The sequence below is a fragment of the Carcharhinus amblyrhynchos genome, chromosome 11, assembly GCF_965287045.1.
Source record: "Carcharhinus amblyrhynchos chromosome 11, sCarAmb.v2.hapA, whole genome shotgun sequence".
Taxonomy (NCBI): Eukaryota; Metazoa; Chordata; class Chondrichthyes; order Carcharhiniformes; family Carcharhinidae; genus Carcharhinus; species Carcharhinus amblyrhynchos.
In genome coordinates, this window is record NC_137334.1 from 96748329 (window position 1) to 96775362 (window position 27034).

Genomic DNA, 27034 nt, shown 5'->3' on the forward strand with positions numbered 1-27034 from the left:
CATCCTTAACCCGAGCACCAAGGAGGCAACATACCATTCTGGAGTATTGTTTATGGCCACAGAAACGCCTGTCTATTCCCCTTACAATTGAGTGGTGATGTAGGAAAAGCTGCAACTTGCACACAGCAAGATTTCATAAAGAGAAATGTGCCGATGACCAGATAATCTGTTATAAAGTTACTCATTGAGAAATATTGTTCCAGAACACTGGAGAAATGTTCCCTGCTCATCTTTCAAATTGTTCCAAGAAATAACACACATCCCTCTGACAGTGCTGCACTCCCTCAGCACTGACCCTCTGACAGTGCAGCACTCCCTCAGCACTGACCCTCTGACAGTGCGGCACTCCCTCAGCACTGACCCTCTGACAGTGCGGCACTCCCTCAGCACTGACCCTCTGACAGTGCGGCACTCCCTCAGCACTGACCCTCTGACAGTGCGGCACTCCCTCAGTATGGCAATGGGACAGTCATCTTGAATTTTGTACTCAAGTCTTGGAGTATTAGGATTTGATCTAGAAATTCTGTGCTCAGAGATGTATGTAGCACAAAACCTGGGACATTGTCCAAAGCCCACTGACACTTCGACACTGACTGTCCAAAGACCTCACCAGCAGGACATATCCAGTAGAGGTAGCAGCACCGTGGTGTGCAGTTGGGAGGGAGTTGCCCTCAAAGTTCTCACCATCGAGTCTGCACCACGTGAAGTCATAAGAACACAAGAACATAAGAAATAGGAGCAGGAGTAGGCCACCTAGCCCTTCGAGCCTGCCCCGCCATTCAATAAGATCATGGCTGATCTGAAGTGGCTCAGTTCCACTTTCCCGCTTTCTCCCCAAACCCTTAATTCCCCTGTCTATCAGAAACCTATCTACCCATGACTTAAATATATTTAGTAAGGTAGCCTCCACCACTTCAACAGGCAGAGAATTCCAGAGATTCGCCACCCTTTGAGTCAAGAAGTTCCTCCTCAACTCCGTTCTCAACTGCACCCCCCCTTATCTTGAGGCTGTGCCCTCTAGTCCTGCTATCCTTTCTGAGCAGGAACATAGAACATAGAACATTACAGCGCAGAACAGGCCCTTCGGCCCACGATGTTGCGCCGACCAGTTACAAAAACAATGACCCACTAGCCTATACCAATCCCTTTTCGTCCATAAACCTATCCAGAGATCTCTTAAACGCCCCCAAACTAGACGCATTTACAACTGCAGCAGGCAGGGCATTCCAATCCCTCACCACCCGCTGGGTAAAGAACCTATCCCTGACATCCGTCCTGTAGCTACCCCCCCTTAATTTAAAGCCATGCCCCCTCGTGCTAGCTTTCTCCATCCGAGGAAAAAGGCTATCACTATCCACCCTATCTAAACCTCTAATCATCTTATATGTTTCAATAAGATCCCCTCTTAGCCGCCTTCTTTCCAACGAAAACAACCCTAGATCCCTCAGTCTCTCCTCATAGGACCTCCCCACCATACCAGGCAACATCCTAGTAAACCTCCTCTGCACCCTCTCCAACGCCTCCACATCCTTCTTGTAATGCGGGGACCAGAACTGCACACAGTACTCCAAGTGCGGCCGCACTAGAGTAGTGTACAGTTGCAACATTACACTGCGACTCCTAAATTCAATCCCCCTACCAATAAACGCCAAGACACCGTACGCCTTCTTGACAACCTTATCTACTTGATTCCCAACTTTCAGGGATCTATGTACACACACACCTAGATCCCTCTGTTCATCCACACTATTCAAAGTCCTCCCGTTAGCCCTATACTCGACACATCTGTTGCTCCTACCAAAGTGAATTACCTCACACTTCTCCGCATTAAATTCCATCCGCCACCTCTCGGCCCAGCACTGCAACCTATCTAAGTCTCCCTGCAGACTATGACACCCTTCCTCACAATCTACCACACCTCCAACTTTGGTGTCATCAGCAAATTTACTAATCCACCCAACTATACCCTCATCCAGATCATTAATAAAAATTACAAACAACAGTGGCCCCAAAACAGATCCCTGAGGCACACCACTCGTAACTGCACTCCATGATGAATATTTACCATCCACCACCACCCTCTGTCTCCTATCTGATAGCCAATTCCTGATCCAACTTCCTAGATTACCCACAATCCCATACATCTGCATTTTCTGCAGAAGCCTACCATGGTGAACCTTATCGAACGCCTTACTAAAATCCATATATACCACGTCAACTGCCTTACCCCCATCCACCTCTTTGGTCACCTTCTCAAAAAACTCAATAAGGTTAGTAAGGCACGACCTACCCGCTACAAAACCATACTGACTATTTCTAATCAATTCATTACACTCCAAATAACTATAAATCCTATCCCTAATAATTTTTTCTAAAACCTTGCCCACAACAGAAGTAAGACTCACCGGTCTATAATTCCCGGCAAAGTCTCTGTTCCCCTTCTTAAACAATGGGACAACATTCGCTATCCTCCAATCCTCCGGGACTACACCAGAGACCAATGACGACCTGAAGATCTGAGCCAGAGGCTCTGCAATCACCTCTCTAGCCTCCCAGAGAATCCTAGGGTAGATCCCATCCGGACCAGGGGACTTATCTATTTTCAGCCCCTCAAGAATTTCCAGCACATCCTCTTTATCAACCATAATACTGTCTATTTTACACCCCTGCAACCCAATGTCCTCCTCAGCTATATTCATATCCCCCTGCGTGAACACCGAAGAGAAATATTGGTTCAATACTTCTCCAATCTCCTCCGGTTCCACACACAACTTCCCCCTGCTGTCTGTAACTGGCCCTAATCTTGCCCTGACCAACCTTCTGTTCTTGACATACTTATAGAACACCTTAGGATTCTCCTTAATCCTATCAGCCAAAGTCTTCTCATGTCCTCTTTTAGCCCTTCTCAACTCACTCTTCAACTCCCTCCTAGCCAATCTAAAGCTTTCTAGTGCACTATCTGAGCCCTCCAATCTCATCCGAACATAAGCCTCCTTTTTCTTTTTAACCATCGACTCAACTCTTTTAGTGCACCACGGTTCCCTAGATCTACCAAATCCACCATGCCTGACAGGGACATACCTATCAAGGACTCGCAGTAGCTGCTCCTTGAAAAAACTCCACATTTCAGACGTTCCCAGTCCCTGTAATCCCCTAATCCAATCCATGCTTCCTAATTCACTCCTGATAGCCTCATAATCGCCCTTACCCCAGCTAAAATTGCTGACCCGAGGTTCATGCCTATCTCTTCCCATCACTAAGGTGAACGTAACCGAATTGTGGTCACTATCACCAAAATGCACACCAACTTCCAAGTCTAGCACCTGGTCTGGCTCATTTCCCAGCACCAAATCCAATATAGCCTCACCTCTAGTTGGCCTGTCTACATACTGAGACAAAAAACCTTCCTGCACGCTTTGTACAAACACTGACCCCTCTAGCGAGCTAGAACTATAGCAACTCCAATCAATATTCGTAAAGTTAAAGTCCCCCATAACAATTACCCTATTACTTTCACTCCTAACCAGGATTGTCTCCGCAATCCTTTCCTCAACCTCTCTAGAACTTTTAGGAGGTCTATAAAAGACTCCCAACAGGGTGACCTCTCCTCTCCTATTTCTAATCTCCGCCCATACTACCTCAACTGACAAGTCCTCATCAAACTTTCTCTCCGACACTGTGATACAGTCCTTGACTAGCAATGCTACCCCACCCCCCCTTCTACCTTCTTCTCTACTCCGACTAAAGCATTTGTACCCCGGAACCTGCAACATCCATTCCTGACCCTGCTCTATCCATGTCTCAGAAATGGCCACAACATCAAAGTCCCAGGTAGAATCTCTCTACCTCTACCCTATCCATCCCTTTCATTATCTTATATGTCTCTATAAGATCCCCCCTCATCCTTCTGAACTCCAACGAATACAGACCCAGTCTCTCTTCATAGTCCAACCCCCTCATCTCCAGTATCAGCCGAGTGAACCTCCTCTGCACTCCCTCCAAGGCCAAAATATCCTTGCGCAAGTGCGGCGACCAAAACTGCACACAGTACTCCAGCTGCGTCCTCACCAGTGCCCTGTACAGTTGCAGCAAGACCTCCCTGCTTTTATATTCAATCCCCCTCGCTATAAAGGCCAGCATTCCATACGCCTTCTTGATCACCTGCTGCACCTGCAGACTGGGTTTTAGCGACTCATGCACAAGGACATCTGCACCATAGCATGCTGCAGCTTTTCGCCCTTTAAATAGTAGTCCCTCCTCCTATTATTCCTGCCAAAGTGGATAACCTCACACCTTGGTGTCTCAAGTCATCAAGTCAAACAATGGCAAGGAAACTACCTGCTGATATTCACGTACTGTCCCCTCTCAGCTAATGAATCAGTACTCCATGTTGAGGGTGATAGAATGAACTCTGGATGGGAGACTTCAATGTCCATCACCAACAGTGGCTCAGTAGCACCACCACAAACTGAGCAGGCCGGGTCCTAGAGGACATCACTGCACAATCGAGACTGTGGCAGGTGGTGAGGAACCAATAAAAGAGAGAAGCATGCTTGACTTCATCATCACAATGTTTGACAAAGTCCTGTATAACAGATTATCATGCAAGATTAAAGTCTCTGAAGAGTATTGTGTGCAATTTTGGTCTCCTTTTCTGAGGAAGAATGTTCTTGCTCTCGAGAGAGTACAGGCTGATTCAGGAGATGGCGGGACTGATGTATGAGAGATTGACAAGGTTAGGTTTGTTTTCACTGGAGTTCAGACAAATGTCAGGGGAATATCATAGAGACTTATAAAATTCTAGACAGGGTAGATGCAGGGAGGATGTTCCTGATGGTGGGGGAGTCCAGAACCAGAAGTCATAGTCTGAGGATTCAGGGTAGATCATTTAGGACGGAGGTGAGGAGACATTTCTTCACCCAAAGAGTTGTGATCCTGTGCAAGTAATTGATGCCAAAACATTGAATGTATTTGAGAAGCAGCTGGATATAGCATTTGGGGTGAATGAGACCAAAGGTTATGGGAAAACGCAGGATTAGGCAGTTGAGTTGCACAATCAGCCATGATTGTAGTGAATGTCAGAGCAGGCTCGAAGGGCCAAATAGCATCCTCCTGTTCCTATCGTCTATGTTTCTCACCAATCCATCTGTCACAGGTGTATCTGTCCATGACCGTATTGATAAGAGTGATAATTGCACAGTCCTTGTGGAGACAAAGTACCATCTTCACATTGAACATAAGAACATAAGAAATAGGAGCAGGAGTAGGCCATCTAGCCCTTCGAGCCTGCCCCGCCATTCAATAAGATCATGGCTGATCTGTCGTGGCTCAGTTCCACTTTCCCGCCCTCTCCCCATAACCCTTAATCCCCTCTCTTATCAAAAACCCATCAACCCGCGTCTTAAAAATATTTAGCGAGGCAGCCTCCACCACTTCAATGGGCAGAGAATTCCAGAGATTCACCACCCTTTGAGTGAAGAAGTTCCTCCTCAACTCCGTTCTAAACCGCCCCCCCTTTACCTTGAGGCTGTGCCCCCTAGTCCTACTGTCCTTTCTCAGCGGGAAGAGTCTCTCCACCTCTATCCTACCCATCCCATTCATCATCTTATATGTCTCAATGAGATCTCCCCTCATTCTTCTAAACTCTAACGAGTACAAGCCTAGTTTATTCAGCTTTTCCTCATAGCTCAACCCCCTCAACTCCGGTATCAGCCTAGTAAACCTCCTCTGCACTCCCTCCAAGGCCAAAATATCCTTGCATAAGTACGGCGACCAAAACTGCACACAGTACTCCAACTGCAGCCTCACCAATGCCCTATACAGCTGCAGCAAGACCTCCCTACTTTTATATTCAATCCCCCTCGCTATGAAGGCCAGCATCCCATTCGCCTTCCTGACCACCTGCTGCACCTGCAGGCTGGGTTTTTGCGACTCATGCACAAGGACCCCGAGGTCCCTCTGCACCGTCGCCTGCTGCAGTTTTTCGCCACGTAAGTAATATTCCTTCCTACCATTATTCCTACCAAAGTGGACCACCTCGCACCTGCCAACATTAAATTCCATTTGCCAGTTCCTGGCCCATTCACCCAGCCTATCTAGATCCTTCTGCAGACTCTCCACACCCTCCGCGCAATTTGCCGCTCCACCAATCTTGGTGTCATCAGCAAATTTCGACACCATACACTCGGTTCCCTCCTCCAGATCATCTATATAAATGGTAAATAGCTGAGGCCCCAGCACCGACCCCTAGGGCACTCCACTAGTCACCAACCGCCAATCCGAATAGCACCCATTAACCCCCACTCTCTGCCTCCTATTTGACAACCAGTCCTCTATCCACGCTAACACCCTACCCCCAACTCCATGCCCCCTGACCTTCTGCAATAACCTCTTGTGAGGTACCTTGTCAAACGCCTTCTGAAAATCAAGAAAGACCACATCCACCGGCTCTCCTCTATCCACCGCCCTAGACACATCCTCATAGAACTCCAATAAATTTGTCAGACACAACTTCCCCTTAACGAAACCGTGCTGCGTCTGCTCTATCAAGCAATTCCACTCAAGATGCCTCATTAATTCCTCCTTGATGACGGATTCTAACATTTTACCTACAACAGACGTTAAACTAACCGGCCTATAATTCCCTGCCTTTTGCCTGCCACCCTTCTTAAACAACGGCGTAACATTAGCTGCTTTCCAATCTTCCAGCACTTCCCCGGAATCCAGCGACGTTTGGAAAATAACCACCAAGGCATCCACTATCACCTCCGCCATTTCTTTCAGAACCCTCGGATGCATTCCATCCGGTCCTGGGGACTTGTCCACAATCAGTCCCTCCAGTCTGTCGAGCACCGCCTCTCTAGTAACAATAAGGTCATTGAGACCCACCAGTCCTACCACCTTTCCATCGCGAACACCCGGCAAATTATTCACGTCTTCCTCCGTGAAGACCAAAACAAAAAAGTTATTCAAGACCTCAGCCATTTCCCCATCCCCTACCACTAAGTCCCCCCTCTCATCCTCTAAGGGTCCAACGTTCACCCTAGCCAGCCTCTTCCTTTTTATATATTTATAAAGACTCTTGCTATCCTTTTTTATATTAAGCGCTAGCCCAGCTTCATAGTTTCTCCTACCCTTCTTTATCATCTTCTTTGTCACTCTTTGTTGACATTTAAACCTCTCCCAATCCTCTTCTCGCCCACTACTCTTAGCTACTCTAAACGCCTCCTCTTTCAATTTAACACTTTCCTTCTCCTCCTTCGTTATCCACGGCTGATTATCTCTCCTCCTACAATCGTTTTGAACCATCGGAATAAATTTCTGCTGAGCACCAAGAAAGATCTCCTTAAAGATCCTCCACTGCTCCTCAGCAGACCTACCTTCCAACGCGCTCCCCCAGTCAACATTCGCCAATTCTTCTCTCATCCTACCATACTCCCCTCTGTTCAAACAAAGGACACATGTCCGGGAACCCACTTTCTCCTCCTCCATCTGCACCAGAAACTCCACCATACAATGATCACTCTCCCCAAGAGGATCCTTCACCACAAGGTCCCTAATTCTACCCGCCTCATTACATAACACCAGATCCAAGATAGCTCGCTCCCTCGTCGGCTCCAACACACACTGTTCAAGGAAACTATCCCGGCAGCATTCCAAGAACTCCTCCTCGAGCCCACCGCGTCCAACATGGGTCGACCAATCAACATGTAGGTTGAAATCTCCCATAATTATGGCCGTTCCATTTCTGCACACCACACTTATTTGCGCGTTAACAGCCCGCCCCACCTCCAGATCATTATTCGGGGGCCTATAGACGACACCCACCAGAGTCTTCCTCCCTTTGCTGTTCCTAATCTCCACCCACAACGATTCCACGTTCTGCTCTTTGGTTCCTATATCATCCCTTACTACCACCCTGATGCTATCCTTAATCAGCAGAGCTACACACCCCCCTTTTTCCTCCCGCCTATCCTTCCTAAACACTTGATAGCCCTGGACATTCAGCTCCCAGTCCCTGTCACCTTGCAGCCACGTCTCTGTAATGGCCACCAGATCATATCCATTTGTGCTGATCTGTGCCACCAGCTCATCCACTTTATTCTGAATGCTTCGTGCATTCAGATAAAGTGCCTTCATCCCAGCCTTCACCTGGACCCTATTTGTAGGTGCCCTTCATCATGTGTATCACCACCACTGCGCTCAATGAGCTGGACTTCCAACAGGTTTAACAACTCAAGGTTAGGCTTTTGATTTGATTTATAAAAACATAAGAACATAAGAAATAGGAGCAGGAGTAGGCCATCTAGCCCCTCGAGCCTGCCCCGCCATTCAATAAGATCATGGCTGATCTGTCGTGGCTCAGTTCCACATTCCCGCCCTCTCCCCATAACCCTTAATCCCCTTGCTTATCAAAAACGTATCACCCGTGTCTTAAAAATATTTAGCGAGGCAGCTTCCACCACTTCAACGGGCAGAGAATTCCAGAGATTCACCACCCTTTGAGTGAAGAAGTTCCTCCTCAACTCCGTGCTAAACCGCCCCCCCTTTATCTTGAGGCTGTGCCCTCTAGCCCTACTGTCCTTTCTGAGCGGGAAGAGCCTCTCCACCTCTATCCTATCCATCCCATTCATCATCTTATATGTCTCAATGAGATCTCCCCTCATTCATCTAAACTCTAACGAGTACAAGCCTAGTTTATTCAGCCTCTCCTCATAGCTCAACCCCCTCAACTCCGGTATCAGCCTAGTAAACCTCCTCTGCACTCCCTCCAAGGCCAAAATATCCTTGCGTAAGTACGGCGACCAAAACTGCACACAGTACTCCAGCTACAGCCTCACCAGTGCCCTATACAGCCGCAGCAAGACCTCTCCACTTTTATATTCAATCCCCCTCGCGATGAAGGCCAGCATCCCATTCGCCTTCCTGACCACCTGCTGCACCTGCAGGCTGGGTTTTTGCGACTCATGCACAAGGACCCCGAGGTCCCTCTGCACCATCGCCTGCTGCAGTTTTTCGCCAAGTAAGCAATAGTCCTTCCTACCATTATTCCTACCAAAGTGGACAACTTTACACTTGCCAACATTAAATTCCATTTGCCAGTTCCTGGCCCATTCGCCCAGCCTATCTAGATCCTTCTGCAGACTCTCCACACCCTCCGCACAATATGCCGTTCCACCAATCTTGGTGTCATCAGCAAATTTTGACACCATACACTCGGTTCCCTCCTCCAGATCATCTATATAAATGGTAAAAAGCTGAGGCCCCAGCACCGACCCCTGGGGCACTCCACTAGTCACCAACTGCCAATCCGAATAGCACCCATTGACCCTCACTCTCTGCCTCCTATTTGACAACCAATCCTCTATCCACGCTAACACCCTACCCCCAACTCCATGCCTCCTGACCTTCTGCAATAACCTCTTGTGCGGCACCTTATCAAACGCCTTCTGAAAATCAAGAAAGACCACATCCACCAGCTCTCCTCTATCCACCGCCCTAGACACATCCTCATAGAACTCCAGTAAATTCGTCAGACACGACTTCCCCTTAACGAAACCGTGCTGCATCTGCTCTATCAAACAATTCTCCTCAAGATGCCTCGCTATTTTCTCCTTATTATTGTCACATGTATTGGGCGGCACGGTAGCACAGCGGTTAGCGCTGCTGCTTCACAGCTCCAGGGTCCTGGGTTCGATTCCTGGCTCGGGTCACTGTCTGTGTGGAGTTTGCACATTCTCCTCGTGTCTGCATGGGTTTCCTCCAGGTGCTCCGGTTTCCTCCCACAGTCCAAAGATGGGTGGGTTAGGTTGATTGACCATGCTAAGGAATTGCCCCTTAGTGTTCAGGGGTGTGTAGATTAAAGGAATTAGTGGGTATAATATGTGGGGATAGGGCCTGGGTGGGATTGTGTTTGGTGCAGACTCGATGGGTCGAAGGGCCTCTTTCTGCACTGTAGCGTTCTTTGTTCTATTAATATACAGTGAAAAGTATTGCTTCTTGTGCACTATTCAGACAAAGCGTACCGTTCATAGCAAAGGAAATGAGAGAATGCAGAATGTAGTGTTACAGTCATAGCTCGGGTGTAGAGAAAAATCTACTAAATGTAAGGTACGTCCATTCAAAAGTCTGACAGCAGCAAGGAAGAAGTTGTTTTTGAATTCATTTGTACGTGACCCCAGACTTTTGTATCTTTTTACAGACAAAAGAAGAGGGAAGAGAGAATGTCCGGTGCGAGGGGTCCTTCATTATGCTGGCTGCTTTGCCGAGGCAGTGGGAAGTGTAAACAGAATCATAAGAACATAAGAAATAGGAGCAGGAGTAGGCCATCTAACCCTTCGAGCCTGCCCCGCCATTCAATAAGATCATGGCTGATCTGAAGTGGATCAGTTCCACTTTCCCGCTTTCTCCCCATAACCCTTAATTCCCTTGTCTGTCAAAAACCTATCTACCCGTGACATCAATATATTTAGCGAGGTAGCCTCCACCACTTCAATGGGCAGAGAATTCCAGAGATTCACCACCCTTTGAGGGAAGAAGTTCCTCCTCAACTCTGTTCTAAACTGCTCTCCCCACCTCCCCCCCCCACCTTATTTTGAGGTGGTGCCCTCTAGTTCTGGTTTCCTTTCTAAGTGGAAAGAATCTCTCTACCTCTACCCTATCCAGCCCCTTCATTATCTTGTAAGTCTCTGTAAGATCCCCCCTCAGCCTTCTAAACTCTAACAAGTACAGGCCCAGTCTATTTAATCTCTCCTCGTAAGTTAACCCCCTCATCTCCGGTATCAGCCTGGTGAACCTTCTCTGTACTCCCTCCAAGGCCAATATATCCTTCCGCAAATAAGGGGACCAAAACTGCACACAGTACTCCAGCTGCGGCCTCACCAGTGCCCTGTACAGTTGCAGCAAGACCTCCTTGCTTTTATATTCTATCCCCCTCGCGATAAAGGCCAACATTCCATTCGCCTTCTTGATCACCTGCTGTACCTGCTGACTGGGTTTTTGCGACTCGTGCACAAGGACCCCCAGGTCCCTCTGCACTGTAGCATGCCGCAACTTTTCACCCTTTAAATAATGATCCCTCCTACTATTATTTCTACCAAAGTGGATAACCTCACACTTGCTAACATTATACTCCATCTGCCAGGTCCTCGCCCACTCGCTCAGCCTATCCAGATCCCTCTGCAGACTTTCCGCGTCCTCAACGCCATTTGCTTTTCCGCTCATCTTCGTGTCACCAGCAAATTTTGTCACCCTACACTCAGCCCCCTCCTCCAGATCGTCTGTGTGCATAGTAAACAGTTGAGGCCCCAGCACCGATCCCTGCGGCACTCGACTAGTCACCAACTGCCAACCAGAAAAGCACCCATTGATACCAACTCTCTGCTTCCTGTTAGATAGCCAATCCTCTATCCACGCTAACACCTTACCCCCAACTCCGTGTACCCTAACCTTCTGCAGCAACCTTTTATGAGGCACCTTATCGAACGCCTTCTAGAAATCTAAAAACACCACATCCACCGGTTCCCCTCTTGTCTACTGCACTAGTCACATCCTCATAGAAATCCAATAAATTTGTTAAACACAGCTTCCCCTTCGCAAATCCATGCTGCATCTGCTGGATCAAACCATTCTTTTCTAGGTGCCCTGCTATTTCTTCTTTGATGATGGATTCTAGCATTTTTCCAAGTACGGACGTTAAGCTAACCTGCCTATAATTCCCTGCCTTTTGTCTGCTAACTTTTTTAAACAACAGCGTAACATTAGCTGTTTTCCAATCTTCCAGCACTTCCCCAGAGTCCAGCAAATTTTGATAAATAATTACTGAGGCATCTGCTTCTGCCATTTCTTTCAGGATCCTGGGATGCATTCCATCCGGCCCCGGGGACTTGTCTACCTTCAATCCCATTAGGCTACCAAGCACTGCCTCTCTAGTAACAGTAATTGTATTAAGGACCTCATCTCCTACCATCCCTCTATCTGTAATATTCAGTAAGCTATTTGTGTCCTCCGAACAAAAAACTTACTTAAAGTCTCAGCCATTTCCTCGTTACCCACCATTAAATCCCCCCTCTCGTCCTCCAAGGGTCCAACATTCACTCTAGCCAGTCTCCTCTTCTTTATATATTTGTAAAAACTTTTACTATCATTTTTTATATTCAGAGCTCGTTTAGCTTCATACTCTATCTTTCCTTTCTTTATCGCTTTCTCAGTCATTCTTTGTTGTTTTTTTAAATCTTTCCCAATCTTCTAATGCCCCACTATTTTTAGCCGCGCTGTACGCATCAGCTTTTAATTTAATACTCTCCTTTATTTCCTTCAATAACCACGGCTGGTTATCCCTTTTCTTACAGTCCTTCTTTACCATCGGAATATATTTCTGCTGAGTACCGAAAAAGATCTCCTTAAAAATCCTCCACTGTTCCTCAGCTGTACCTTTTTCTACCTGCCTCGTTACACAGTACCAGATCTAAGGTAACTCGCTCCCTCGCTGGCTCCGACACACACTGTTCAAGGAAACTATCCCGACAGCATTCCAAGAACTCTTCCTCAAGCCCACCGCGTCTGACTTGAGTCAACCAATCAATATGCAGATTAAAATCCCCCCTAATTATCTCCATTCCGTTTCTGCACACATCAATTATTTGCTTGTTTATAGCCCGCCCCACCTCAAAGTTATTATTTGGGGCCTACAGACCACACCCACCAGGGTCTTCCTCCCCTTACTGTTCCTTATCTCCACCCACAACGATTCCACCTTTTGGACCCTATATTGTCTCTCACTACCGCCCTGATATTATCCTTTATTAATAGAGCTACCCCACCTCCTTTTTCTTCCTGTCTATCCTTCCTAAATGTCTGATACCCCTGGATATTCAGTTCCCTGTCCCGGTCACCCTGCAACCACGTTTCTGTAATGACCACCAGATCATACCCATTTGTGCTGCTTTGTGCCATCAGCTCATTCACTTTGTTTCGAATGCTTCGTGCATTCAGGTAAAGTGTCTTTCTACCAGCCTTTATCTGGACCTTATTTGTAGAAACGCTACTAACCTCTCTCATGCCCCCTACTCCTTTAATTAGTGGAACATCCTCAACATTAACCTGCACATGTACCTTCTCCTTTACTTTAAGTTTTGTAATTCCCCCACCCCTGCACCCTCCCTCCCACTAATTAGTTTAAAGCCCTATCTACAGTTCTAGTTATACAATTCGCCAGGACTCTGGTCCCAGCACCAGAGATGCTGATGAGAGGCTGGTTTGCTTGATGCACTGGGCTTTATTCAGGGCATCAATGAGGTGCTGTGGGCCATTAGCAACAGCAAAATCTGTCCAATGATCTGTGACCTCATGGCTCGACATATCCCCCACTCTAAATTAGCACCAAGCCAGGGCTCAACTCTGATTCAATGAAGAATGCAGGAGGGCATCCCAGGAGCAACACCAGCATAGCTAAAAATGAGGTGTCAACTTGTCGAAGCTACAACACAGGACTACTTATGTGCCAAACATCATCAGCAATTTATCAACAGAGATTCCACAACCTATGAATGATATTTTGATTTGTTGTTACACGTATTGGGATACAATGAAAAGTATTGTTTCTTGCATTCTATACAGACAAAACATATTGTTCATAGAATGTTGTTCATCCACCGTCATCAATGAGGACCCCGACACCATTAGTCATTTTGAGGTTGGATGCAGTGTGTCCGAAGATGACTGATCAGGGCCGATTCGGGCACAGAATGTTCTGGCACACATTGGACAGACTTGTGTAGACACTGTAGTTGTTGCGCTGGTGGATCTGGTCTTGTGCAGCTCGCACTTAAGTTGTGCTTCAGCAACACACCTTGTTTCGTGAGCTTGACAGCCTTTGTGGATGAGGCAGCGCCAGGTACGGCGGTTTCGAGCCAACGTTTCCCAGGTGGTCGTGTCAATGTCAAGCGACTTCAGGGAGGCCTTGAGTGCGTCTTTGTAACGTCTTTGTAAGACCCTTGTCAGGCCTCATTTGGAGTACTGTGCGCAGTTCTGGTCGCCTCACTATAGGAAGGACGTAGAAGCTATTGAAAGGGTACAGAGGAGATTTACAAGGATGTTGCCTGGACTGGGAGGCATGCCTTATGAAGTTAGGTTGAGGGAGCTGGGTCTCTTTTCCCTGGAGAGACGAAGGTTGAGAGGCGACCTGATAGAGGTTTATAAAATGTTGAGAGGAATAGATAGGGTGGATTCTCAGAGGCTATTTCCCCGGGTTGAAATGGTCGCTACGAGAGGACACAGGTTTAAGGTGCGGGGAGGAAAGTACAGAAGTGATGTCAGGGGTAAGTTTTTCACTCAGAGGGTGGTGAGTGAGTGGAATCGGCTGCCGTCAGTGGTGGTGGAGGCGAACTCGCTGGGGTCTTTTAAAAGACTTCTGGATGAGTATATGGGGTTTTATGGGATTGGGGGTTATAGATAGGTGTTGATGTGATCGGCGCAACTCGTGGGCCGAAGGGCCTGTTTGTGCTGTAGAGTTCTATGTTCTATGTTTCTTCTGCCCTCCATGCGAGCATCTTCCAGCAGAGAGTTTCCCAAAAAGGAGCTGCTTGGGTATGTGCTCGTCTGATATATGGATGACATGACCTGCCCCCCAGGTCTGGACACTCATCAGCAGTGTGTGGACTGGCGGTAGACTTGCTCTAGAGAGAACTTCAGTGTCTGGTACTTTGTCTTGCCATCGGATGCGTAATATTCTGCAAAGACAAGTCATGTGGAAATGATTGAGCTGTCTGCATGTCTTCGATACACAGTCCACGTTTCACAGGCATACAGGAGGGTAGTGAGTATCACGGTGCTGTAGGCCTTCAATTTTGTTGCTGGGCTGATTCCTCGACGTTCCCATATAGTGGAGCACAGTCTACCAAAAGTAGAACTTGCCTTTGCTATTCTGCAGTTAACTTCTGTATCAATAGTCACTGTTTGGGAGAGGATGCTGTCAAGATAAGTGAACTGGTCCACTGCCTGTAGTTTCTGCCCTTTGTGATTATGGGTTCTACGTACAGTGCACGAGGAGCAGGCTGCTGCATGACTTCGGTCTTCTTAATGTTGATGGTGAGTCCAAAGTTGTCACAAGCCATGGAAAATTTATCCATACTGACTTGCATCTCTGGCTCTGAGCCAGTATACAGGCCACAGTCATTGGCAAAGAGGCATAGAATATATAGTGGAGAAAGAAAGGAGAGAATGCAGAATGTAGTGTTGCATTTACAGATAGGATCAGCCTAAAATAAGGTAGGTCCATTCAAAAGTCTGACGGCAGCAGGAAAGAAACTGTTCTTGAGTCGGTTGGTACGTGACAGTTGGCTGGTGGGTGCCTGGAACTCTTTGCCCAGGGAGGCGGTGGAAACGGATACAGTAGTGATTTTTAAGGGGCATCTTGACAAGTACATGAATGACATGGGAATAGAGGGATATGGTACCCGGAAGGGTAGGGGGTTTTAGTTCAGTCGGGCAGCATGGTTGGTACAGGCTTGGAGGGCCGAAGGGCCTGAAACTATGAAGCTGGGCTAGCGCTTAATATAAAAAAGGATAGCAAGAGTTTTTATAAATATATAAAAAGGAAGAGGCTGGCTAGGGTGAATGTTGGTCCTTTAGAGGATGAGAAAGGGGACCTAGTGGTAGGGGATGGGGATATGGCTAAGGTATTGAATAACTTTTTTGTTTCTGTCTTCACGGAGGAGGACGTGAATAATTTGCCGGGTGTTAGCGATGGAAAGGTGGTAGGACTGGAGGGTCTTAATGACATTACTGTTACTAGAGAGGCAGTGCTCGACAGATTGGAGGGGCTGAGTGGACAAGTCCCCAGGACCGGATGGAATGCATCCGAGGGTTCTGAAAGAAATGGCGGAGGTGATAGTGGATGCCTTGGTGGTTATTTTCCAAACGTCGCTGGATTCCGGGGAAGTGCCGGATGATTGGAAAACGGCTAATGTTACGCCGTTGTTTAAGAAGGGTGCCAGGCAAAAGGCGGGGAATTATAGGCCAGTTAGTTTAACGTCTGTGGTAGGTAAAATGTTAGAATCTGTCATTAAGGAGGAAATTGCGAGGCATCTTGAAGGGAATTGCTTGATAGAGCAGACGCAGCACGGTTTCATTAAAGGGAAGTCGTGTCTGACAAATTTACTGGAGTTCTATGAGGATGTGTCTAGGGCGGTGGATAGAGGAGAGCCGGTGGATGTGGTCTTTCTGGATTTTCAGAAGGCGTTTGACAAAGTACCTCACAAGAGGTTATTGCAGAAGGTCGAGGGACATGGAGTTGGGGGTAGGGTGTTAGCGTGGATAGAGGATTGGTTGTCAAATAGGAGGCAGAGAGTGGGGGGTCAACGGGTGCTATTCGGATTGGCGGATGGTGACTAGTGGAGTGCCCCAGGGGTCAGTGCTGGGGCCTCAGCTTTTTACCATTTATATAGATGATCTGGAGGAGGGAACCGAGTGTAGGGTGTCGAAATTTGCGGATGACACCAAGATTGGGGGAACGGCAAATTGTACGGAGGGTGTGGAGAGTCTGCAGAAGGATCTAGATAGGCTGGGCGAATGGGGCAGGAAATGGCAAATGGAATTTAATGTTGGCAAGTGTGAGGTGGTCCGCTTTGGTAGGAAGAATGATAGGAAGGACTATTACTTACGTGGCGAAAAACTGCAGCAGGCGACGGTGCAGAGGGACCTCGGAGTCCTTGTGCATGAGTCGCAAAAACCCAGCTTGCAGGTGCAGCAGGTAGTCAGGAAGGCGAATGGGATGCTGGCCTTCATAGCGAGGGGGATTGAATATAAAAGTAGGGAGGTCTTGCTGCAGCTGTATAGGGCATTGGTGAGGCCGCAGCTGGAGTACTGTGTGCAGTTTTGGGCGCCGCACCTGCGCAAAGATATTTTGGCCTTGGAGGGAGTGCAGAGGAGGTTTACTAGGCTGATACCGGAGTTGAGGGGGTTGAGCTATGAGGAGAGGCTGAATAAACTAGGCTTGTACTCGTTAGAGTTCAGAAGAATGAGGGGAGATCTCATTGAGACGTATAAGATGATGAATGGGATGGATAGGATAGAGGTGGAGAGACTCTTCCCGCTCAAAAAAGACAGTAGGACTAGGGGGCACAGCCTCAAGATAAAAGGGGGGGCGGTTTAGAACGGAGCTGAGGAGGAACTTCTTCACTCAAAGGGTGGTGAATCTCTGGAATTCTCTGCCCGTTGAAGTGGTGGAGGCTACCTCACTAAATATTTTTAAGACGCGGGTTGATGGGTTTTTGATAAGAGAGGGGATTAAGGGTTATGGGGAGAGGGCGGGAAAGTGGAACTGAGCAGCGACAGATCAGCCATGATCTTATTGAATGGCGGGGCAGGCTCGAAGGGCTAGATGGCCTACTCCTGCTCCTATTTCTTATGTTCTTATGTTCTTCCTGTGCTGTAATTTTCTTTGTTCTTTGTTCTTTGTGACCTCAGGCTTTTGTATGTTTTTCCCTAGCAAAGAAGGTGAAAGAAAGAATGTTCAGGGGGCGTGGGGGCCTTAATTATACTGGCTACTTTTCCGAGGCAGTGGGAAACGTAGACAGAGTCCATGGATGAGACACTGGTTTGCATGATGGACTGGGCTACATTCACGATTTTGCAGTTTCCTACCAGCCACATCTAGTCATGAATGATGATTGATCATTAAACAACTTAATGGAGGGGGAAATTCCACAAATATTCCCATCCTCAATGATAATGGAAGCCATCACATCAGTGGCTAGTGGATGATTCACCTTGGCCTCCTCCTGAGCTCCCCAGCATCACAGATGTCAGTCGTCAGCCAATTCAATTCACTCCACATGATATCAAAGAACAGCTGAAGGTACTGGATTCTGTAAAAGCAATGGGTCCTAGTAACATTCCGGCAATATTACTGAAGACTTGTGCTCCAGGACTTGCAGTGCCCCTAGCCAAGCTGTTCCAGTACAGCTACGACACTGGCATCTATCCAGCAATGTATATAGAACTTTGCCCTTCGGCTCTCGATGTTGCACCGACCTGTGAAACCAATCTAAAGCCCATCTAACCTAAACTATTCCAACATCATCCATACGTTTATCCAATGACCAATTAAATGCCCTTAATGTTGGCGAGTCCACTACTGTTGCAGGCAGGGCATTCCACAACCTTACTACCCTCTGAGTAAAGAACCTCCCTCTGACATCTGTGTTATATCTATCACCCCTCAGTTTAAAGCTATGTCCCCTCATGCTAGCCATCTCATCTGAGGAAAAAGGCTCTCTGTCCACCCTATCTAATCATCTGATCATCTCATATGCCTGTACTAAGTCACCTCTTAACCTTCTCTCTAACGAAAACAGCCTCAAGTCCCTCAGCCTTTCCTCATAAGACCTTCCTACCATACCAGGCAACATCCTGGTAAATCTCTTCTGGGGTGGCACGATAGCACTGTGGTTGGCACTGCTGTTTCAGAGCTCCAGGGACCTTGGTTTGATTCCTGGCTTGGGTCACTGTCTATGTAGAGTTTGCATGTTCTCCTCGTGTCTGCATGGGTTTCCTCAGGGTGCTCCGGTTTCCTCCCACAATCCAAAGATGTGCGGATTGGGTTGATTGGCCGTGCTAAAAATTAGCCATGCTAGAAGAACAAAGGCAGCAGATACGTGGGAACACCACCGCCTGGAGCTTCTCCTCCAAGGCACTCGCCATCCTGACTTGGAAATATGTCACCATTCCTTCACTGTCGCTGGGTCAAAATCCTGGAACTCCCTCCCAAACAGCATCGTGGATGTGCCTACAATTCAGGGATTGTAGCGGTTCCAGAAGGCAGCTCACCACCACCTTCACAGGGGCAATCAGAATTGGGCAATAAATGCTGGTCTAGCCAGCAACGTCCACATCCCAGGAATGATTTTTAACAAATGACAAACTGCACCTTGGTTTATTTAGTAGGAAGAGAGAAGGTTGGGATATTGGATTGGGAGGTAGGTGACAGACATACACAATACTGCTTTTTGTAACTGAACTATTATCAAAAATAACTAGCATCTAGTGTAGTACTTCATTGACCAATCTTAAGCCAGTCAATCAGGGAGGAGAGGGGGAAAGGGGGCAGATAGATGGGGGAGCTGTGAGAGAGAGAGGGGATGGAGAGAAGGGGAAAGGTTCTGAGAGGGAGAGGGGCAGGGAGCGATGGGGTGCTTGGAGAGAGAGAGAGGAGTTGGAGAGAGGGGAAAGAGCTCTGAGAGGGAGAGGGGTAGGGAAAGGGGGGCAACTCAGAGAGAGAACATAGAACATAGAACATAACAGCGCAGAACAGGCCCTTCGGCCCACGATGTTGCACCGACCAATTAAGAGAAAAGCAATGACCCTCTAACCTAAACCAATCCCTTTCCATCCATAAACCTATCCACGGACCTCTTAAACGCCCCCAAAATAGGCGCATCTACAACTGCAGCAGGCAGGGCATTCCATTCCCTCACCACCCTCTGGGTAAAGAACCTACCTCTGACATCCGTCCGATAACTACCACCCCTTAATTTAAAGCTATGTCCCCTCGTGCTAGCTTTCTCCATCCAAGGAAAAAGGCTATCACTGTCCACCCTATCTAAACCTCTAATCATCTTTTATGTTTCAATAAGGTCCCCTCTTAGCCGCCTTCTTTCCAACAAAAACAACCTCAAATCCCTCAGTCTCTCCTCATAGGACCTCCCCTCCATACCAGGCAACATCCTGGTAAACCTCCTCTGCACCCTCTCCAATGCCTCCACATCCTTCCTATAATGTGGGGACCAGAACTGCACACAGTACTCCAAGTGCGGCCGCACCAGAGTTTTGTACAGTTGCAACATGACGTTGCGGCTCCTAAATTCAATCCCCCTACCAATAAACGCCAAGACACCGTATGCCTTCCTAACAACCTTATCGACTTGATTTCCAACTTTCAAGGATCTATGCACATATACACCTAGATCCCTCTGTTCGTCAACACTATTCAGGGTCCTACCGTTAGCCCTATACTCTACACATCTGTTATCCCTGCCAAAGTGAATTACCTCACACTTTTCCGCATTAAACTCCATCCGCCACCTCTCAGCCCAGCTCTGCAACTCGTCCAAGTCTCTCTGTAAACTATGACACCCCTCTTCACTATCTACCACTCCTCCGACTTTGGTACCATCAGCAAATTTACTAATCCATCCTTCTATACCCTCATCCAGATCATTTATAAAAATCACAAACAGCAGTGGCCCCAAAACAGATCCCTGAGGCACACCACTTGTAACCAAACTCCATGACGAATACTTTCCATCAACCACCACCCTCTGTCTCCTATCAGCTAGCCAATTCCTGATCCAATTAACTAAATCACCCCCAATCCCATACATCTGCATTTTCTGCAGAAAGGGCAAGGAGGAGCAAGGGAAGAAGCAATAGGTAACGGGAGACAGCGGTTGTGGAGGCAAAGGGTGAGCAGGATGTGAGTGGAAGGGAGGATGTGTTGAAGGATGTCACACGGGTTGGGGATGGTGTGGGAAGGGGCTGCAGCTTGGAGAGTTAATAGAGTTAAAATCAAAAAGTGGGAACACATCCTTGACTCTGGATGTGGAATCAGGGATGAGGTTTCAGCACATACTAAGTCACAGGTCGGTCCATCAGTGGATATTTTGAATTGAACAGGACAGTGAGGGTGGGCTCCCTGTACCCCAGTGTAAATGCCAGTAACAAGCCCAACACCACTGGGTCTGCTTGTTCCATATTCATTTAACAAGCAATGGCCCTTTAATTGATTTTGGCAGGATTCCTTCTGTCTTTAAGAGGAAGTCCCGCCTTATAGAGCTGCTGCCCAATCAGAGGCCAGTCCCATAGCATTACCAACCAATCAAATGCCTGTTACACTGTGGCTGTGGAGGAAAAGTCAGTGAATATACTGACAAAGGAAATCAATACATTTCCCAAAGATCAGACTGAATGGCTGAGCAGGTTCACAGGGCCAAATGGCCTATTTCTGCTCCTATGTTCTACGTTTCTGTATGTAAATCAGATATTCAAATTGATTTATTGAACTCCGTAATCCAAGGAAAGGCAATTTCTCGATGGGGATTTACTGTATCAGAGAATCCCTACAGTACAGGAGATTTGAAATGTGGCCAATCAAAGTAATTTCAATGGCATAGGAAGAGAGTGAGGATAGCAAGGGCAAGTCAGGGTTGACAGTTTCACCACTCAATCTGTGAGTGTGTGGAGGAACTGTCTTTATCTGCACTGACCCCAAAGGAGAGGGAACGAGAGACAGAGAGACCCTGTTGTGGTGAAGGAGGAACAGATGGTGCCTTTAATTCCATCTCTCTCCCAAACCCAGCTAATCAGGCTGAAAGCCTTTAACACAACCAGCTGGTGTAGGTAATAAACACAACTTTGCCACAATTGAGCATCAGAGGTTAGCAGGCTAAATGTTCACTCCTAAACTCTGGCTACATATTCCTTCCCACTGTCCCTTTTGTCCATGAATGGACCCTCTCCCTCTCTCAGTCTGTCTTCCTGCCCCTCCCTCTCTGGCACTCTCTTTCTCTCCATCTCCCTCTCTGTCTATGTCTCATATCCTAATCAATCTCATTCCTCAGTCTGACCAGGGCTAAAACACGAGCCTTTGCCATTCTTTTCTGACTGAGTAGCATCCTGCTTCTGATTAACTGCTTCATGCTAGAGATCATTGTGGTTTTCCTGTGACCTGGTCTCAGTGTTGGGAGTCACCTCCCCCTGAGTCTTCCACCATGATCCTGCCTCACTCTGCTAGTGATGAACACAGCAGACGCTCATCAATAAATAACATTAAGCGACTCCAGTGAATGAGATGCAGGCTAATGGCTGTTGTTAATGGCTTCTCTCACAACTTGCTGAATGTCACAGGAGACCAAAGAGACAGGAAGTGTTCATCCATTCTGATAATTGGTCGAGTTCCAAAATAAGAATCAGGGATTAAATGACAACAAATTTGGGATTTGTGTCTCTAATCAAAGGTTGCAGCGATCTTACATACGAACAAATGAATTAGGAGCAAGAGTAGGCCACTCGGCCCCCTGAGCCTGCTCCCCCAATTCAATAGGATCATAGCTGATCTGATTGTAACCTCAACCCCACATTCCTGCCAACCTCTGGTAACCTTTCACCCCCTTGTTAATCAAGAATCTACCTCGTTCTGCCTTCAAAAACATTCAAAGCCTCTGCTCCCACCACCTTTTCAGGAAAAGAGTTCCAGAGAGTCGGAATGAAAACATTTCTCCTCATCTCCATTTTAAATTGGCAACGCCTTATTCTGAAACAGTCACCCCCAAGTTCCAGACCCTCCCACAAGAGGCTACATCCTCTCCACACCCTCCCTGTCAATACCCCTCCAACATACCAATCAGGAGGAGCAGGAGGCCACTCAGCCCCTTCAGCCTGTTCTGCCATTCAGGATCTCAAACGTTTCAATCAAGTTGCCTCTTACACTTCTAAACTCTAGTGGATATACGCCTAGCCCCTCCAACCTTTCCTCAGAAGATAACCAGCCCATCTCAGCGATTATGAGGATGGTGAATGTTTGGAAGGCGCTGCCCGGGGAGGTGGTGGGAGCAGGTACAATTGCAGCATATAAGGGACATCGACACAAATCCATGAATAGGATGGGAATGGAAGGATACGGACTCCATAAGTGTATACAGTTCAACAGGCATCATGATCAGTATCGGTTTGGAGGGCTGAAGGGCCTGTTCCTGTGCTGTACTGTTCTTTGTGCTTTATGAGTTGGTAAACCTTTGAAAAGTTTCCAACATATTCACAGTTTTCCTTAAATAAGGTGACCAGTAATCTGCTCAATACTCTGGATGTGGTCTCACCAATCCCCTGTATAACTGAAGCATAACCTCCCTACTTTTGTATTCAATTCCCCTCACTATAAATGATAAGATTTTATTAGCTTTCCTAATCACTCACTGTACCTGTATACTAATATTTTGTAATTCATGCACTAGGACACCCAGATCCCTCTGCACTTCAGAGCTCTGCAATCTCTTCTCCATAAACTTCATTTTTATTCAAAGAACAAAGAAAATTACAGCACAGGAACAGGTCCTTCAGCCCTACAAGGCTGCACTGACCATGCTGCCCGGCTGAACTAAAACCCCCTATCCTTCTGAGGATCATATCGTTCGATTTAAATCCTATTCATGTATTTGTCCAGATGCCCCTCTTCCTGCCAAAATGAACAATTTCACATTTTTGCACATCATACTCCAATTGCCAGATCTTTGCTCATTCCCTTAGCTTACTGATATCCTTTGGTAGCCTCTTTATGTCCTCTTCACGGCTTACTTACTTACATATCTTGGTTTCATCAACAAATTTAGCAACCATACCTTTGGTGACACCTCAATTTGAGATATCTATCTCCCCAAACACAGCAGAACGACACAGAAAAACAGAGAACCCTGGATCAGGAGGACACCATTTGGCCCTTTCCGATTGGGCTGAATCAGAAAGCCACTCTGCAGTGCCTTCCCAATTGCTGCATTTATAGCCTAGAAAATCAATTGCTTTCCTTCATAAATATATTCCATGATTTGACCTCCAGAGCTTTCTGTGGTAGAGGAGAGTGTGGTGGCAATTTAAATCTATCTATCTATATATATGCTTTATCTATCCTGGGAGTGTTTGATGGGACAGTGTAGAGGGAGCTTTACTCTGCATCTAATCCCATGCTGTACCTTCATTCTGACAGTGCGGCACTCCCTCAGCACTGACCCTCTGACAGTGCGGCACTCCCTCAGCACTGACCCTCTGACAGTGCGGCACTCCCTCAGCACTGACCCTCTGACAGTGCGGCACTCCCTCAGCACTGACCCTCTGACAGTGCGGCACTCCCTCAGCACTGACCCTCTGACAGTGCGGCACTCCCTCAGCACTGACCCTCTGACAGTGCGGCACTCCCTCAGCACTGACCCTCTGACAGTGCGGCACTCCCTCAGCACTGACCCTCTGACAGTGCGGCACTCCCTCAGCACTGACCCTCTGACAGTGCGGCACTCCCTCAGCACTGACCCTCTGACAGTGCGGCACTCCCTCAGCACTGACCCTCTGACAGTGCGGCACTCCCTCAGCACTGACCCTCTGACAGTGCGGCACTCCCTCAGCACTGACCCTCTGACAGTGCGGCACTCCCTCAGCACTGACCCTCTGACAGTGCGGCACTCCCTCAGCACTGACCCTCTGACAGTGCGGCGCTCCCTCAGCACTGACCCTCTGACAGTGCGGCGCTCCCTCAGCACTGACCCTCTGACAGTGCGGCGCTCCCTCAGCACTGACCCTCTGACAGTGCGGCACTCCCTCAGCACTGACCCTCTGACAGTGCGGCACTCCCTCAGTACTGACCCTCTGACAGTGAGGCGCTCCCTCAGCACTGACCCTCTGACAGTGAGGCGCTCCCTCAGCACTGACCCTCTGACAGTGAGGCGCTCCCTCAGCACTGACCCTCTGACAGTGAGGCGCTCCCTCAGCACTGACCCTCTGACAGTGCGGCGCTCCCTCAGCACTGACCCTCTGACAGTGAGGCGCTCCCTCAGCACTGACCCTCTGACAGTGAGGCGCTCCCTCAGCACTGACCCTCTGACAGTGAGGCACTCCCTCAGCACTGAATCTGGAACCCACATTTCCAACAAGTCACCTTGCTGCTGAACTGAAGGTTTGATTCGGGAATCAATGTGAATAATGTGTGAGTGGCTGGAGCAGTGGCCTGGAGTTGAAATTCTCTCCCCATCTGCGCACAGTCCCCAACTCAGCACCGCCCAAATCCCGGCAATCCCGGACCAATTCCGGACCAATCCCAAGTCATGAGAAGTGAGGAACATGCTGTCTGATTGTGGCCAGGGTGAAGTTTCCTTCTTGCTGTGTTGTTGTTGATGTCTGTGTAGACAGGAGGATCAGTATGGACGCTCACTCACCTCTCTCAGCACTCTGTCCATTCTCACATCCACCATTCTGTCCTTCAATCCCAGGAACACTGCTGCTTCTCCAGCTCAGAAAGTCTGGCAAATGGAAACGCGGAGCATCTTTGACCTGTCGGCAGAGGGACATCCAGAGTAAAGAGATCCCAGAGAGAGATCCGCCTGATCCCAGATCCCGCGGGCTCGATCTCTGTCTAACCCCCCTCGCTTCCTCCCTCTCTGTGTCGGTCTGTCTGTGTCTCTGTGCGTCTCTCTCTCTCTCTCTCTAGACATTACTGACCGGCATCTCTCAGTCTTGAGAGACAGTCCTCAGTGACTGAGACAGGCTGGGGCTGGGGCTGAGCTTTCTGAACATCTCTCCTCCTTATATGGACCCGGCTGGTTTCCCCTCCCCCAGTCACTCCCAGCTTTAATCCTTAACTCATTCACAACTAAACCCATTGCAGTGAAAACTGATCATCGCAGGCTGTCCGGATGTCCTGGTTTTTCATTAAATGTTCCAGCCTCCTTTGCTCAAAATAGCTCAAATGTCCCAGTTTACAGATTTTCCCTCTTTACATCAACCATATTATGATGCCACCATGGTTAGCACCACTGCCTCACAGCTCCAAGGATCCAGGTTCGATTCCAACCTTGGGTCACTGTCTGTGTGGAGTCTGCACGTTCTCCCCGAGTCTGCATAGGTTTCCTCCATGTGCTCCGGTTTCCTCCCACAGTCCAGAGATGTGTGGGTTAAGTATATTGGCCATGCTAAATTGCTTCATAGTGTCCAAAGATGTGTAGCTTGGGGGATTATCCATGGTAAATGTGTGGGGTTAGGGTGGGGGAAAGGGCCTGGGTAAGTATTCTGTCAGTGGGGTGAATGATTTCCTGCTGTACTGGGGGGATTGTACAAATTCAGAGATTTCTGTCAGCACCTCACCTTTCCAAGCAGCGTCAACCTTGCTTCATCTCCTCTGCCCTCCCTTTACCTCGCATTCCATTTGCTCTCAGTAAACCCAATCAAACCCTCTCACACAGCACTGCACCCTGGCAATTAGGAAAGCCCCCACTCATTCCTGCTGCAATGTCAGGATTCTGTGAAGCAACTGCACCAAGATGCTTCAGTAAGGACAGAAACCCTTCTCACCGGCATCCAGAAACAAGTCCTCAAAGGGACAGCTCCCATTGTGAAACTTTTGTGTTCCTTCCTTTGTTTTCTAACGCTGTTTTCAGTTGCATTAATTTATTTGTAAACCCACCTCTTGTACCTTCCCCCAGAAGGTACAAATAAAGAACCATCACCCAGCCCACAAGAGGAATACTCGGTTGTGATTCATCAGTTAGAATCCACCAGTGTGCTCGGTGTGGCCCTATGACCTGCCAATCACTTTCCTGAAGTCATGGGCACAGTTGAACTTTTTAATTAAGGAAGGTTGGGTTTGGTCTCAGAGTAATTCAAATCTACCCAGCGCTTCCACTGCCATCAGTGATAATAAATCTGACTTGTTCTGAAGAGAAATACCTTTTCAGCTTTAATTAGCAGAGGATGTCTTATCTTCCCAAATAGATGGATGGAGGTGAGAGTAATTGACAGTGGAAAGAGCCAATCACAAGGGCAAAGCATGGCGCCATGACAGACAGCTCGGTAACCAATGAGGTTCAAGAATCAAGGTGCACATTCAACCATTATCTTAATAGGGTTGCCACTTTTGGCTGGGCTATCCCAGGAGATGTCTTCACATGATCTCCCACCTTAACTTACCCATTCCCTGGACTCCTGCCATTGGTCCCCCAACATATGCATCATCAGGGAGCCCGGCCTTCCCTGGGGTTACAATGTGTCTAAAAATGTCTTGGGCTTTGATTTTTGAAAATCCATCCCAAACTGGACACCAAACAAAGAGAGAAGCACACTCAAAGCCATTTCAGCGAGTGTTTCTGCCAAGCATGCAATTTCCCAGGGGAATTCTGTCTCCCTCTGGAATATAGAACATAGAACATTACAGCGCAGAACAGGCCCTTCGGCCCACGATGTTGCACCGACCAGTTAAAAAACAATGACCCTCTAACCTAAACCA

General features: G+C 47.9%; 1 protein-coding gene across 1 annotated transcript in view; it reads right to left on the reverse strand.

Moving 5' to 3' along the window:
* The window catches only part of myo10l3 (myosin X, like 3), a 217982-nt gene extending 192702 nt beyond the window's left edge, over window positions 1-25280 (reverse strand). The window contains exon 1 of the mRNA XM_080199296.1: window positions 24972-25280. Within this exon, the coding sequence (XP_080055422.1) occupies window positions 24972-25007 (36 nt within the window). The 5' untranslated portion in view covers window positions 25008-25280. The remainder of the gene's footprint in view (window positions 1-24971) is intronic.
* Window positions 25281-27034: the final 1754 nt, after the last annotated feature.